General features: G+C 43.4%; 1 protein-coding gene across 1 annotated transcript in view; it reads left to right on the top strand.

The window, feature by feature from the left end:
• Positions 1–16,054, top strand: part of LOC142563734 (uncharacterized) — a 71,297-nt gene that overhangs the window by 44,390 nt on the left and 10,853 nt on the right. Inside the window, exon 8 of the mRNA XM_075674334.1 lies at positions 5,354–5,464. Coding sequence (XP_075530449.1) covers positions 5,354–5,464 — 111 coding nt within the window. The remainder of the gene's footprint in view (positions 1–5,353; positions 5,465–16,054) is intronic.

Here is a 16,054-nt window from a genome sequence, read left to right as displayed (position 1 = left end):
TTTAATTAGCTAAACTTATTAATTTGTGTAATCTATGAGGTGTCAGTGAAAAAGTTGTGGATGATGTTGAGAAATGACCTGATAACGGCATTTAAAACGACCTGGGATTCGTGAAGACTTCTCTTAATGGGAAAGAAAGCCTGTGAAACAAATTAAAGAATAAAAACAAGAAAAACCCCACTGTGGCTGTGACAATGCTTCTGCGCATCAAAGATTGCATCAATCTTTACACAAACCTCATCAAATAGGGGCACTGGGATTGAGCGGCCGCGCTTCTTTCTTGTCGCATCAGCAGTTTTTGGCGCGCATCTTCAGTCCCTATCAAAAACAAAGTAGCACAATCTTCTAGCAGTTTGCTTTCCGAACTGTTACAGGACTGTAGCCCAGGTTTGCATATTTGTAATAATTCACAATGCACCGGTTACAACATTTATGGCTGAGACCACTTATATTACTGGTGCGGGGACTCGTCACGTGGATTAAAAAAAATGTCACAGGCTTTTTTCTTGTTTATTTTAGGTCGTTATATACACTGTTATCGGTCATTTCTCAATGTATTGTAGGACCTTTGCATTGACCCCTTATTGAATACAAGCAAGGTAATAAATGTTAGTTCATTAAAATTTAATATTACTTGCGTGTTCACAATGCAAAAAAAAAAAAAAAGCTCGACTAGCAGTAACACAAGCCTATCAACATAGAGTGGGCACCGTTCATGGAAAGCCTTTGGTTATTTTTTTCTTGACCACATTTAGTTGGCACATCCAATAGTAATTCAATGCTGGTTTCTGAGAAACCTGTATGGCATTCCTTTGGAACTTCATGCTACAGTCAGGTGGATGACAATTTTTCCCTGTCATGAATTTTACTTGCCTTGCGGGCTTCTGCAGAACTGACCTGCCGTAACATAATAGTGTTCTGCAAAGTCAAATAAGGAATACCTTTTCTTCGTATGTCTGCATTTCACTCACATTGACGTTTACCAATCTGCTCCAAATGCGTATTTACGGCTCCAAAACGGACAATTCATGCTTCAAACCTGCTCCAAAGTGCCAAATTTGCTGCTTCCAGAGCTGCTCCAAAACTTCCTTGGCCACTTTTATCCCTGTATTGGGCGCCACAGTTTTACGTCATAGGAGGGTGAAGCATAGCATCCAGAGCCGTGAAATTTCTAATCTAGGGTAACTCTCATTTTGCTTGTATTCAGAATTTTCTGCACTTGATAGCATGGGTTTGTGCGCTTTGTCATCATTTCTCTGGCTCCTTTGATATTTTATGAAAAGGTCTAGAACAAAAATGGCGACCTTAAGGAAAGTTGTAGGGCCCATTTAAGTTCCATTGCATCACAGTTCTATGGTTGAGTCATCCAGTTGTCTCATCGAATCAAGAAACTTCATCTGGACAATTTTAATTTTGCATCTGCATGTACCATGAGCAAAAACGCTTGGATTAGAGTGGACATTCCTCCCTGAAACTGAGAGGGTATTCACAAATTGGACAACACGGTGCTGCTTAGTTTGCATTGCTGCACCTTGGAGTAAAATACTGTATAGACTCGTGTAGGGGCTGCACCCATTTTAGGGCTGCACCTCTAACTTGGCAGCCAAAACTTCGGAAAAAGAAATAGCTATCAGAGAAGCAATCGCGTCCAGTACCCCGATGCTAAGCTATTGCAGGAGACGAAAGATCTGATCAAGAAATGCCAATGTATGAAAGCCTCTAACCCTACAGCGAGAATAGAACTGGCAGAACTTTCGAAGTTAATCAACAAGCGTAAGACAGCTGACATAAGGAAGTATAATGTGGATAGAATTGAATATGCTCTCAGGAACGGAGGAAGCCTAAAAGCAGTGAAGAAGAAACTAGGAATTGGCAAGAATCAGATATATGCGTTAAGAGACAAAGCCGGCAATATCATTACTAATATGGTTGAGATAGTTCAAGTGGCTTAGGAGTTCTATAGAGATTCATACAGTATCAGTGGCACCCACGACGATAATGGAAGAGAGAATAGTCTAGAGGAATTCAAAATCCCACAGGTAATGCCGGAAGAAGTAAAGAAAGCCTTGGGAGCTAATAATTATTTTTTTTAATTATAGGGCTTTACGTGCCAAAACCACTTTCTTATTATGAGGCACGCCGTAGTGGAGGACTCTGGAAATTCCGACCACCTGGGGTTCTTTAACGTACACCTAAATCTAAGTACTACACGGGTGTTTTGGCATTTCGCCCCCATCGAAATGCGGCCGCCGTGGCCAGGATTCGATCCTGCGACCTCGTGCTCAGCAGCCCAACACCATAGCCACTGAGCAACCACGGCGGGTTTTTGGGAGCTATGCAAAGGGGGAAGGAAGCTGGGGAGGATCAGATAACAGCAGATTTGTTGAAGGATGGTGGGCAGATTGTTCTAGAGAAACTGGCCACCCTGTATACGCAATGCCTCATAACCTCGAGCGTACCGGAATCTTGGAAAAACGCTAGCATAATCCTAATCCATAAGAAAGGGGATGCCAAAGACTTAAAAAATTATAGACCGATCAGCTTACTGTCCGTTGCCTACAAAGTATTTACTAAGGTAATTGCAAATAGAATCAGGAACACCTTAGACTTCAGTCAACCAAAGGACCAAGCAGGATTCTGTAAAGACTACTCAACAATAGACCATATTCACACTATCAATCAGGTGATAGAAAAATGTGCGGAATATAACCAACCTTTATATATAGCTTTCATTGATTACGAGAAAGCGTTTGATTCAATCGAAACCTCAGCAGTCATAGAGGCATTGCGGAATCAGGGTGTAGACGAGCCGTATGTAAAAATACTGAAAGATATCTATAGCGGCTCCACAGCCACCGTAGTCCTCCATAAAGAAAGCAACAAAATCCCAATAAAGAAAGGCGTCAGGCAGGGAGATGCGATCTCTCCAATGCTATTCACAGCGAGTTTACAGGAGGTATTCAGAGACCTGGATTGGGAAGAATTGGGGATAAGAGTTAATGGAGAATACCTTATTAACTCAGGGGACCAACTGCAATGCATGCTCACTGACCTGGAGAGGCAAAGCCGAAGGGTGGGTCTAAATATTAATCTGCAGAAAACTAAAGTAATGTTTAACAGTCTCGGAAGAGAACAGCAGTTTACGATAGGTAGTGAGGCACTGGAAGTGGTAAGGGAATACATCTACTTAGGACAGGTAGTGACCGCGGATCCGAATCATGAGACTGAAATAGTCAGAAGAATAAGAATGGGCTGGGGTGCATTTGGCAGGCATTCTCAGATCATGAACAGCAGGTTACCGTTATCCCTCAAGAGAAAAGTTTATAACAGCTGTGTCTTACCAGTACTCACGTATGGGGCAGAAACTTGGGAGGCTTACAAAAAGGGTTCTACTTAAATTGAGGACGACGCAACGAGCTATGGAAAGAAGAATGGTAGGTGTAACGTTGAGGGAAAAGAAAAGAGCAGATTGGGTGAGGGAACAAACGCGAGTTAATGATATCTTAGTTGAAATCAAGAAAAATAAATGGGCATGGGCAGGACATGTAATGAGGAGGGAAGATAACCGATGGTCATTAAGAGTTACAGAATGGATTCCAAGGGATGGGAAGCATAGCAGAGGGCGGCAGAAAGTTAGGTGGGTGGATGAGATTAAGAAGTTTGCAGGGACAACATGGCCACAATTAGTACATGACCGGGGTAGTTGGAGAAGTATGGGAGAGGCCTTTGCCCTGCAGTGGGCGTAACCAGGCTGCTGCTGCGACTGCTGCTGCTGCTGATGATGATGATGATGACCCCGATGCGTCACAGGTGCATCAGCAAATTTTTATGTGCTGCACACTTCCGCGTGCCCTCACTAGATGGTGAGAGCTGCGCATTGTCCTTTGATGGAATGGTGCATTCGGGGATCAGAAATGTGCAGTAGTGCCTGGTTGCATTGGCACCATTTTGACCGAAAGGTTCAGTCCCGTGTGAGGGCCGCATCTCGTCAAAATTATGGAAAAAAAAGTATGGCCCTTACAGGAGTCTATGTGGTAGTCAAACTTCGGTATGACGAAGTTGCACCTGCAGTGAAAAACATCGTTAAATTGTGAATTTTGTTCAGTCAAGGTTTTAAAGTTTCAGCAGTAAAAATATGGAAAACACGGGGAAGGCAGGAGATGGAAGTTCAAGACGATGAGCAAAACGAGAACAAAATAAAAGCAGGATAGAACGTATCAACAAGTGGACTTGTCGAAACTTTGGCTCCTGCTTTCATCTTGTTCTTGTTTTGCTCAGCAGTAAAAATAATGTGACAGGTTCCCAGAAAATTCCTTGCTCTTGTTGACAAGTGCTTATTGTTCTCACTTCCTTTATTCTCACTGTCAATTGCTTACTGACAGAACATCTGGTCAGTAAGCACTCGTAAACAAATTTTCACAGAAAGGTCGGGCCGTAATTACGTGGCTATGAATGGCAATGCATGCAAGGCAGATCACGCCAAGAGCAACTATGTTTAATGCCCACATTCGTCATCAAATAGTCCCATTAATTAAAAACAATTGTAAAAGATTGCCCTCCCTGAAAAAATTTAAAGAAAATCTGTTTCGATCCGAAAGGCAAAGCATTGAAGCAATTGATAGACAACTACACAAAGTTCATAGTTTTACCGGTCGTACGTAAGCAGCATTGCAGTAAGCATTCGCTAGCTAAATAAATTAACAGGCATGGTGCCACATGCTCACAGGTTAACATGAATAGCTCTCACTCAATGCAAACTGCAAACACTCTGTCACAATACTGGCATCACAAAGAGTGCCGGCAACAGAAAGCGAATGCTTCTAGCTACCCCTTGCTTCACTGCATCTTGGAAACGAGATTGCATGACCTAAACACTAGTTGCACGAAAACACAACGCACACCAAGGCACCAGACACCTCAGCTCACCCTTAGTCCTGGCACCTGCCGTAAATTATACACACAATGGTATAATTTATACCCACAGCGTCAACGACCTAGTCTTTCTTGTTGTACTAGAGGAATACACAATTGCGCCTTAGATTATTTTCAAGCAAGTTATGGGCATTTATAGCCCATCTGTTAGATGTGGCTGACTTAATTTAGTATGTTGACCACTGAGAGCATGCAATGAAAAATTTGAATTGATCATTTTGTCTGGGAATGTTGCCCCAACATCTTGGTGTTGGTGTCTGTCTTCACAGTAAACTAAGCTTCTCATCCTTGGTTTTGGTGTTTGATCTAATGTTGTCGATGTTCTCATCAGTAGTTAGTGCACTAGCGTACTCTGCTGGAATATAGCTTTCATGTAGGAAAATTTGCCAAATTTTTTCCCTGTCGCTCTTCAATGCTTCAGGTTCACTGAATCCACCAAACCGATCCAGTCCAACGCCTAACCAAAGCCCTGCTCCACCGTCAACCCTCTCTACTCAGAACTATGCTCAGCATGCAGCGCATGGACAACAGGGTAAGCAGTTCTTGTTTATGCAGACTGTATGACCAATGCATGTGTGGCATTATTCCAGCAAAGATAAAGAAAGCTAATGGTTGTACTGACTGCCGGAATAACCCCTTCATGTGCTGTATGCACAATCGTGCACATCAGTATAGTGCATCAAAGCTAAAGCACCGATAAAATTATATTTAAAGTGTCTCACATACAGTAAAACCTCGATAATTCAATCTGTTTGGTCAAAATTTGCAGATGTGTAATTTACAATCCAAATTCAGCAGTGGCACTTGTGCTTTTCCATTTCTGGTTTCTCCCATATATATACCAGCTGTGTAGCATGTCATCACATTTTCTTCATGGCTTTTGCCACTGCTATGTGTTGTGTGTGCAAGATTCCAGACTGCATGAAAAATCTCAGCCACATGCACGTTCCTGTTAGTGTGCTAAGACTGACTGACTTGGCTGACTGGGTTTTTACCAACTACTTGAATATAGAAGTAAATGGTCAGACACCGTGCACTAACATGGAAGATGTAGTCACCGACAAGGTGCCAGTAGGCGATGGCAAGGACAAATTAGTTCACTCATGTGCCTGCATTACAGTCGAACCCGACTATATCGAACCCGTTTACATTGAATCCTATATATCGAACAATTTCTGGACGAGGTATGGTTACAATGACTATATATATAGCAAAAATTCCGCTTACATCGCACAAAAATAGCAGCGACTCCCGGTATATCGAACATCAAGCTGCGGAAAAATGCCCCCAGAAGTTGGCTTTCCCTCTTGTTGGCGGGAAAAGCCGGCAGTGCAGCTCCATCCAACCGCTCTCCCTACCGTGACTACGCTGCGTTGAGCGAGCCGTCGACACCCCCCTGCAAAAAATGATCCTGGCCCACCCTCAGCGCTTGCTCAAACAGCCAATCAGAGGCTCTTGTGCCCTCGTCGTGCAAGATGGCGAAAGTGAGAGTTGTCTCGCTGCTTTTCTGGTTCATTGTGTGTGCGTCTTGTGGGCCTTCTCCCGCACTGTTGCCGTGATGAAGCGGCAGAATTCGCCTTTCGTCGTGAAGCCCGAAATCATAAATCGGGTCAAACGCGGTGACAAGTCGGATGTCCCCGCAGCGTGCAAGATTCCAAGGAGCATTCTCAGCACGATCTTGAAGAGTAAGGGGAGATTAGGGCTAAAGCAGCCAAACTCGCGACCCGGCGCCCGACACGTACGCAAGGCCATGTACGTGTGGTTCATCCGAAATTGCTTCAGCCGTGCCGGCTTCCACGTGCTCGATGACGACTGATGAATGCAACGAAGCCGTTGCCGGTGTTGCCAAAGTTTGGAGCGAGCTGTCAGAATTTCCGGAAGCTGTTGATGAATCAACGGTGGACGAGTTCGTGAGTGCAAATGATGGTGTCGCGACCACGGGAGAGCTCGAAAACGAAGACTACATTGCCGACATCCTACCGAGCACAAGTGAAATTGGGCACAATGAGGAAAGCAACGACGGTCCTTTGCCCACGTCCTCCGAAGTGATTGGTGCGCTCGCACTAGTGCTTTTGCGCGAATGCGGAAGGTTGCGGCCTCAGCTGCTCCGACTCCTTAGACAATGTGGAGAAGTGCGTGCGGCAGAGGCAGCGAAATTGCCCAAGCAGAAGAAAATGCAGGACTATTTCATGCGAAACTAAGCTAATTCCCTTAATAAAGTGATTTTATAAATGGTATGTGCTTTTATGACATCCAATTATTTAGCAGGCTTATATCGAATCATGCTCTATATCGAACTGATAGGCGTTTTTTTTGCGAGTTCGATATAGCCGGGTTCGACTGTATCAATGGTTAGAGTCCATGAACGCCGTCCGCACCTTTATTGAGGGTAGTGGTGGTGACTGAGATGCTGTGCACAGGGTGTCTGCCGACTGGGAAAACTGGCATTCTCAGGGATTTTGAATAGTCTGAAAATACTAAGGGAAACTCAGGGAATTTGTGCTTCTACCAGGGAAAAATAGCTGTAGTTTTATTGAAAGCGCACGAAAGTCGCGGTAGTGCTGGCTCGAGTAACAGAGGGATTGTAACAAATTGTATTTTGATGCCATGTCGTCGGCTGGAGAAGTTTCCAGTGTACAATCAACAACACGACTTTCCAGACACCCGATAATTCGGACAACTTCGCGGAACCACCACGTACCCCATAGAGTCAATGTATAAGAACATCTTAAATTTCGGATGCAAGGATGCTTCGCCGTCCGACTACATTCTGGACTTTTTGCCGTGACAGCAGGTTTGAAACAGCATTAAAGCCACCTCTGCCGCCGTTTTGATTACCTTGCCGTATTGAACTGACGTTCTCGTACGCAGATCCACTGGCAGCTGTAGCCACTACTGCGGCAAATGCTAGGCCGGTGCTTCAACGTACGCGTTTAAGCTTCTTGCTGTTCAGTACCGTTTTTTTTTTTTTTTTTCATTGAAAGAATTCATCGCTGTCAGCAATGGCACCGAACTCCACCTTAGTAGTCCTCGTAATTGGATTCGAAGCTCTGAAAGCACAACATATTGCATGATGCTGGGTCCCGAAAGTCAGCTTCGCCTCAATGCAGCAATGTTACGCGCTGAAGCATACGTGAAAGTATTGCGGTGAAACATAAGTGTGGGAAGGGGCAATTGTCACGGGACACAGTATGTATTCCTTAATTATACACGCGTCTGCCCGGCATCTCGCATCGCAGTACGAGCACTGATATGCCTAATAAGTGTACTGGCAGGCCCTTTCAGATGTACCTGTGGCATTTTGAGCCCTTAAGGGCAGTTAAAGACGCATTCATTTTTTCGAACTGCCCTATTTTTCGCATGTTTTTGCGGCCCGTGGGGAGTCCGAGAAATCTGACATTGACTGTACAACTGACCAAGAGGATGCTTCAAATGATCCATGGGGTGAAAGCGTGGCAGAAGGAGGATGAAAACAGAAAGGACCTATGCATTGAGGAATGAGCGAGAAAGAAAGCGTGTCGCTGCTTCTTTCAAGGAGCTTGAGCTCGACAAAAGAAAGTGTTGGCTGATGCCAAGATGCAGATGTCCTTCATGCAAATCAAAATGAACTCTTTAAAGCAGTGAAAAGCAACACTGAGGCGTTGTGTGGGCTGAGAGTATCTCGGGACAGTTGAGGTTGACCCACCAGCTGTTGGGAGAGAATCTCGCTAGTGAAAATGTTTGTGCCTCGTACCAATGAGCTTGCTATCAATTCATAGAAATAGCTCATATTCAAAAATATTTGCTTCTGTATGCATCTCCTTTTCATTCGTATTTGAAAATGTTCGACTCAATTTGGAATGGGTTTTATCATTTTTTTCACTGTGCATTTTATAACACCTTCCTTCTGTTTGCTTCTTAAAGGGCCCCTGAAACGGTTCGGACAAATTTTGTAGACGCGTAGGGTACAGCTTAAGTAGAACATTCGCACCACAATTTAAGTGAAACGTTACGTATTAATAGAGCTACAAGCGACTAGAAGTTACCCTCCTCCCTAGCCATGCTTTTCCTCCTCAACTCGTTCGCCGAGCGAGCGGGGCTAAGCTCCGCCTTCACTGGTTCAGCGTCACGATGCGACGTCACATCGACCACTTCCGGTTGTTTTGGAGCCCGCCCGTGCGAGACCTCTCCGCTAGCCGCTTGGTGGTCGACCCCAAGCGAGAGCTATCGAAGCAGCGTGCGTTGCGAGCATTCTGTCGTAACGCCGAACGTGTCTTGTATTCCTGTAACCACAGGCAAGCTGATCATTTCGGCAAATGACTGGAGGCATAAACTCAAGCTGATGAAGGAACTTTAGCGTAGACGTACGTGAGCGGCCTGATCGGTCTGCACGGTCTATACACTTGTTGGCTCAGCGCTTAACCAGCCAAACAAAGCGCTAATATTGCTCTAACCAAGTGTAAAACATTTTAAACATTTATAAAAACAACGTGTTGATGATTACACTCCTGCGAAAAATACACACCAGCAGCATACAGTTCGTTGCTGCTACTGTGTATGGTTGAGCTCTGTGCCACCAGGTGGCTGCACCGTGCAGACCATTCACATTTGCTCTGCTGCTCATCTCATGGCTCATCCCGTTACGGCACAGTCAAGCGGTCGGACTCCGTCCCCTTGCGCTTGCGTTTGCCTACCGGGCATAAAAACAAATTAACTAACATTCCAACTATTACGAATATCATTTGTTTACCATCAAGTGGGAAAAATTATTAATCACGCGCCCTTGTCAGCCAATCGGATAGCTCGCCCCACTGACGTCGTATGGGTGATTTCGGTCATATGGATAGGGGTGGCTTAAAATTCCACCGAGCAGTGTGCTGCGATCGGCAGCGATGTGCATGTTTAAAACCTTATAATAAATTACACGCTTTACGCGGGGCACTTAGATGTGTCAATTATTGATCAGAAGGACCTACTCTAACGACTCAGTACGTTTGTAGAAAATCGTCAAAAGCGTTTCAGGGTCCCTTTAAATAATATATATTACTCCTTACTATTCAAACTGGATTAAGTTAATTTTTTGGTTCAACATGCTTACTAGAATGTGACAGCATCGGGCAACATGCTATCAGCCTGCCTTGACATAAAACAAAGTTCAGGCTCATTCAGGGAATTTTCCAAAGGTGCTCAGGGAAAACCTGGAAAACTCAGGGAATTTGGAAATGTTAGCTTGGTAGACACCCTGTTGATTGCATTACCACGAGCTCACTCGTCTCCCCTTCTTTCCCTTTGTTCGCACGGGAAGGCGGCACTCATGATGTCACCATATTTTTTTCTTACCCTCGCACACTTTCACTCTCATCTAAAGCACACAGTGCGTGGGGTGCGGTGGGATCTTATCGCACTTGGATTTTATACAGGACATGATGCAACTCCACTTCGGCGGTCACTCTTGCTGTGTGACGCGCGATTTTAAAGGTGCGTTTTCAAGCAATGACTTGTAATTTAACCATTGGACCATCTGCGCCCGCGGAAGTCTCCATTTATTGTCTCGGCATTCCTTCGCTGCAGCAGTGAAATTTTGTTATGTGAAATCGTACACAAACACACTTCGTTATAGTGAGGTTATAAGTACATGGACAAGATGTTATGAAAAGTTAAATGCTTCGTTATATTGAGAATTTCATTATATTGGTTTGTTATATCGAGGTTTAACTGTATATTAAAACCTGCGATTTTCAGAGTACACGAGGGAGGCAAGTTACGCCGAACTGGCCTTCCTTGGCATGGTGCCCATGGCAAGGACCGACTGTATGCTTGATTACATCTTTTACTGCTGAAACGGACAATTTAACATCTTACTTCTCTATCCATTGCCCTCTGCTCGTCGCCATCAGTGGCAGATGAGAAGATGATGCACTGCTGTCTACTAGCGCTGCCGAACCATTGGTCATTTAGCCTAAACTGTACATGTGTGCAAGGAAGGGCGAATCAGAAAGTCCTTGCCTCTATTTTTTTAGCCAAATTATGGCTGTAAATGTGAAGTCAACATATCCATTCCCAGCAGTGGACCTTTCTTGGACCGGGTTGGGCTTATCTGCCGGTAGCTTCGCAGCGCTGCTGTCAGCTGTTGAAGATGGCGGCTGTGCTTCACATGTCCGTGACGTACGAGCAACGAAGTGCGATTCATTTTCTATGGAGCAAGGGACGAATGCCTATCGAAATCCACAAGAAAATGCAGTCCACGTGTGCAGAAAGATGTCTTGCTTTGAAAAGTGTGAGGTGATGGACAGCAATTCATGTGCAACTATGAAGCCAAGACGGCCCTCCGACGGTGGTTCCACAGTCGGCCGGTCAAATTCTACCGCAGGGGCATCTCGAATTTAGTGCTGAGATGGAACAAATGGGGGCGGGGGCTCTTAACCGGTGTGGGGACCATGTGGAAAAATAGTATACAAAAGTATACAAAAAAGTATACAGTATTCGTAATTACCTCTATGTACCTTATTTTGGCTCATAGAAAATAGGCGCAAAGGCTTTCTAATTTGCCCTCGTACATATAGAACATACTACATATCGTCTGTATGTACAGTTAAACCTCATTATAACGGCAGTTGGTGCAATCAGTAATTTGCTTCAGCACATTGAAATTTTACCTTCTATGTAAATAAGTACATTCGCTGATCATTTTTCTTACACGGAAGGGGCCGCAAGGCTTTCCTAATTATTGGATAATTGAAAAAAAGCAAATTTGAATGAAAAAAAATTTTATTTTCTTGAATGTAAGAGTCAGTGACACGATGTACAATTTCATGCCATGTCGACAATATCATCACACCGGTGGTACGATGCGAAGCCAGCCATGATTTTGCATCCACTGCACCCCCACGGCGATACAGTTAACTCAAAGTTGTATGAACGTTGTTTTAATGAATATTTCAGAATAAGGAACTTTTAGAAAGTCCCCTGCAGTTTTCGTATGCATTCAATGCAAAAATCTCAGCTAAAGAATTTCTGAATGCCGAATATTTCAGTTGAACAAACTTGATCTGTGGACCTGGGCTCATTTTTTAAATCAGTTCAATGAAATTTTGCGCTCTGCAACGCTGCCGTAGTTGATACCCGCCGCCCCAAAATCGCCCCTCCAACGTTGGGTACATGCAGTGTGACAGTGAGCTGATTACCTGTGCTGAACCATCAGGTCTGGAAATTGTTTCCAGTGTTCGTCCCAAAGAAGAGTGCAACGAGGAAGATGCAATGGCAGAGGCAGATTCACATCCTTAATTCTAGCTAAGGCTGTAGGCATCTTGGAAAATTGCGACACTTCGTGTCTTGGCAAGAAGCTGTGCTAGAGGAAGTATACAAAAAACATTCTCTCTGAAGAGCTTTGTTCCTTCTTGCACTTTAAGGGCACCACTGCAAATTAAAATTGAGATAGGCAGCAACGTAACTGTTATGCATTTCGTATGTGTTGATCTACATAACTCTATAAATTGCATTTCACACTTTTGACATTATGTCTGCTGAGCCCTATGCTTTTCCATATTGTAGTGAATATTCAGTTTAGTGAACTTTAAGGTAAATGAAATATTTCATTGTGTCATGGAAGTTCACTGAAGTGAGAGTTCACTGTCATGTCACCCGCAGTGGATGACGCTATCGTGAAAAGACTCATTCATAGACACCTGCCTATGAATGCGAAATATCCTATGGAGTGTCAAATTTTATTGACGATCTCAAACGAATGTGTTCTTGGAGGACCAAACAAAATGAAGTTGTCTTTGAATTGATCTCTCAAGTTTTTAATATAAACATTTGTGCCAATAAATCGTGAAATAAAAAAATTTATTTGCCGGCTCTACTTGTTCACAAAAACTGCCTCTGCCAAAAGCACGTAAACCACCTATGCAAGCAACAATTTGTGTAGATAGCATTAGTTTTGTCAAAATTATTGATACTTCAAGATTAGAGAACTTGTATACAGTCGACTCTCGTTACAACAGACCCTGATAATCTGACAGAAGAGGTCCATTTTATCCGAGGTCCATAATAACCGAAACACCCCACTTCTTAAATTTTGGTCGAGATGTGTAACGATGTTATTGGAAAAAGTGAGCGACAAACGCCCAAAGTAAAAAACAAAACAAAAATCTAACTTTCACCTGAAAGGCAAAGCATCGATTGCGATAGCAATTCACATCTCACTTGACCGCAGAAAATCGCTGTCAAAACGTTACGAGTGAGGAAGCACGTCAGCAGTAGCGAGTTAACTGACCTTCGTCCTATCTCTCGCTCAGACGCAAACTAAACGTTGAAAGCAAAGTGCATACAAAGCTACCAGCACTGGGCACACTTCGTCCACATTGAAGATCGCCTTGAAGATGAGGGTTGCACGGGCGCGTACTTTCTCCACATCAGATATACGGCGCCCACGCAGCTGTGCTGTAAGCAGCAGTCGCCAGAGTAGAAGGCGCGCGTGATATTAAGCCTGTGACGACACAGCAAAGTACATTTTATACACCGTATTTTGAAAAACATCGCTGCTAATTTTGTTCGCTGTAGCCGATAGTCCATTTTAGCATGGTCCGTTCAAAACAAACTAAGGTTGAAATATGTCTGTTATATCCGAAAGTCTGTTGTACGCGGAACCACTTTAGTGATTGTAGACTGTGCTAATCTGGGGATAATGGTGTTGCGTCAGCAACACAAAGATAAGAAATGATAGCTAAAGGAGGGGAGTGCTTTAAGGCTTCACTGTATTATGCAATACAAGTCTTTTTTTATTCTATTTCCCAGATTGCTCCGTTCTAAAGCACACATTTAGGGCTGAGAGATCAGTGACAGTTCTCAAAACACCTCCGCGCAACTGCACGTAGCTGGTCCAAATGCTTCCTTCCTTTCCTAAGCCACTGAAGCGTTTTTTTTTAAGCACATCTTAGAGCACCACTGCTTTGTTGTAGTCTATAGTGAGAACTGCAATGAAGGGGGTGTCATTTTTAGTGTTTGTATTGAGCTTGTGAACCAGCGACCATGTACTGCTTTCATGTGGCTTGCCTACTGTAGAAGCTCCATATAGTTTCAGATTTGTTTCATTAACATGCACTGAAAGAACACTTTACTGCTCCAAAATACATTTTTGTTTGCTCCATGGGCTGCTCTGAAATGGCACAGGCCAGTAGCTTCACTGGGTAGCTGTAAACAGATTTGCCGTCATGTCGACTCCTAACAACTTTCGTTGCCTACTCCTGACAAAGCAGCAGTGGCCTAAAGGCGTGCACACACTAGCAGAAAAACGTGCACACACTAGCAGAAAAACGTGCACGGCATGCCGTAGGCGGCAAGATGCTCGTCGCAAAAGCTGCTTCACGGCAGGTTTTTCGTGCAGCGGGAGCGATCGTCCTGGACCGATTTCTCGCGGCTTTCCGCGGCGGCAAGCCAGCCGCAAACGATGGAGACCAGTGAGATTGATTCCTTGAGTGACTTGTGACGCATACTAGGTTCATGAGGACCCGCCCGACCGCTCGATTCATGCTCACATGTAATGTCAGCCGCAGCATTCGTTTCGTACTATCGTCTGGTCGCGTCAGCTCAAGCTCATTTTGTGTTCTTGGCTTGGTCTTGTTCGCGCTTGTTTTGATTGTCATGGTTTGCGAGGCTTTTGTACAATGATGAGTCTAAATCGGGACATCCTGATGGAAAGGTTTTTGGTGACAGTGTGTCATATCCAATTCTGTACAAGATGAACCCTGAATACAAGGGTGTGGAGGCAACACTCTGTACCTCGTTCTCTCTGTCTCTTATAATTAGAGCCACCGAGTTAGTCGTGTGAACTCAGTGGGTATAATTTGCATATTGAAATATGTGGTGCGAAATAATTAATTAGAAAATTAATTAGCATAATCATATTAATTATTCAATTAAATATTTGGATTTCTCGTAGTAGTAATAGCCACCTCATCGAGCAATATAGATCAAGGGTTGTAATTCTGCTATCTACCATAGGCAATCTTGAACTACATCAACCTTTTGACACAACGTGAGATTACCGAACTCACTGCAAAGCTTAGTCACTTGATAATCTTGGTTTGCTTTCAGATTAAATGCAGGTACTGTCCCCACTGTTTATGTTACGCTTTGCATTCTTTTCACTTTCTTAAAATTTGGCTGTGCATTAGCTAGTTAGGTTGTAATACATGAACAACATGCATCCCATGCCCAACTCACTCAAATAACCTGAGTAGAGCTTACAATAGTTCACTGATCATGTACATACTGTGCGAGCTTATTTTTTATATAGGTAAAAAGAATAAAAATAAACATGCATGTATGATGCTGACAGCATCAAATGGTCTCAAGTTGATCATTCGTTTTTGCTGTCGTGGCTGAGAGAGGGAGCATGTCTCTAATGGTACTGCTTAATTTTTGTGCACTTTGGTAATGTGTCTTACATTGTTTAAATGCTGAATTAGGTATGTCTAATTAGTAAGGGCGCAACAGATTGGCCACCCAGGCCGACAAGAAAGAATTTATTTGATTTCACTCAAAATAAGTTGTCTTATCAGCAATATAAATTATTTTCTTTCATATAAATATACTCCTTGAAAACATCTGATGATTATATATCTGCATAAGGTGACTGTTATACACACATATTGCTTTTATGCCAGTCATAATCAATTGTACATTCACTGCTTAACCTTCACTTCCTTGATGCATCAAGTTAATCGTCTATGCACAACATTTTTACTCACGGTAAGAACTTTATTCATGGCTAAGCACATGTTTTATTTTTCTGCTTCAGTTCAGGTGTTATTTTGTTAGGAAAATTTGCAAGCAGCAATCATTCAATTTCTAAAAGGCGCATTTTATGGCGCGCTTCGTTTTTAGTGTATTTAAATATGTAAGAAAGGAAAAGGCATTTCGTGCATCTAAGTGTGTTAAGCACACTCTTAAAATTGGCAGAGTAAAAAAAAACTACATGAACAAGCAAATGCAAGCAAATCAGCAAGCCGTACTCGAAAAAAATTATTATTTTTTTTTAATTATGGGGTTTTACGTGCCAAAACCACTTTCTGATTATGAGGCACGCCGTAGTGGAGGACTCCGGAAATTTCGACCACCTCGGGGTTCTTTAACGTGCACC

The sequence above is a fragment of the Dermacentor variabilis genome, chromosome 1 (assembly GCF_050947875.1).
Source record: "Dermacentor variabilis isolate Ectoservices chromosome 1, ASM5094787v1, whole genome shotgun sequence".
In the NCBI taxonomy this organism is placed as follows: domain Eukaryota; kingdom Metazoa; phylum Arthropoda; class Arachnida; order Ixodida; family Ixodidae; genus Dermacentor; species Dermacentor variabilis.
This window is presented reverse-complemented; position numbering and strand designations above follow the sequence as displayed.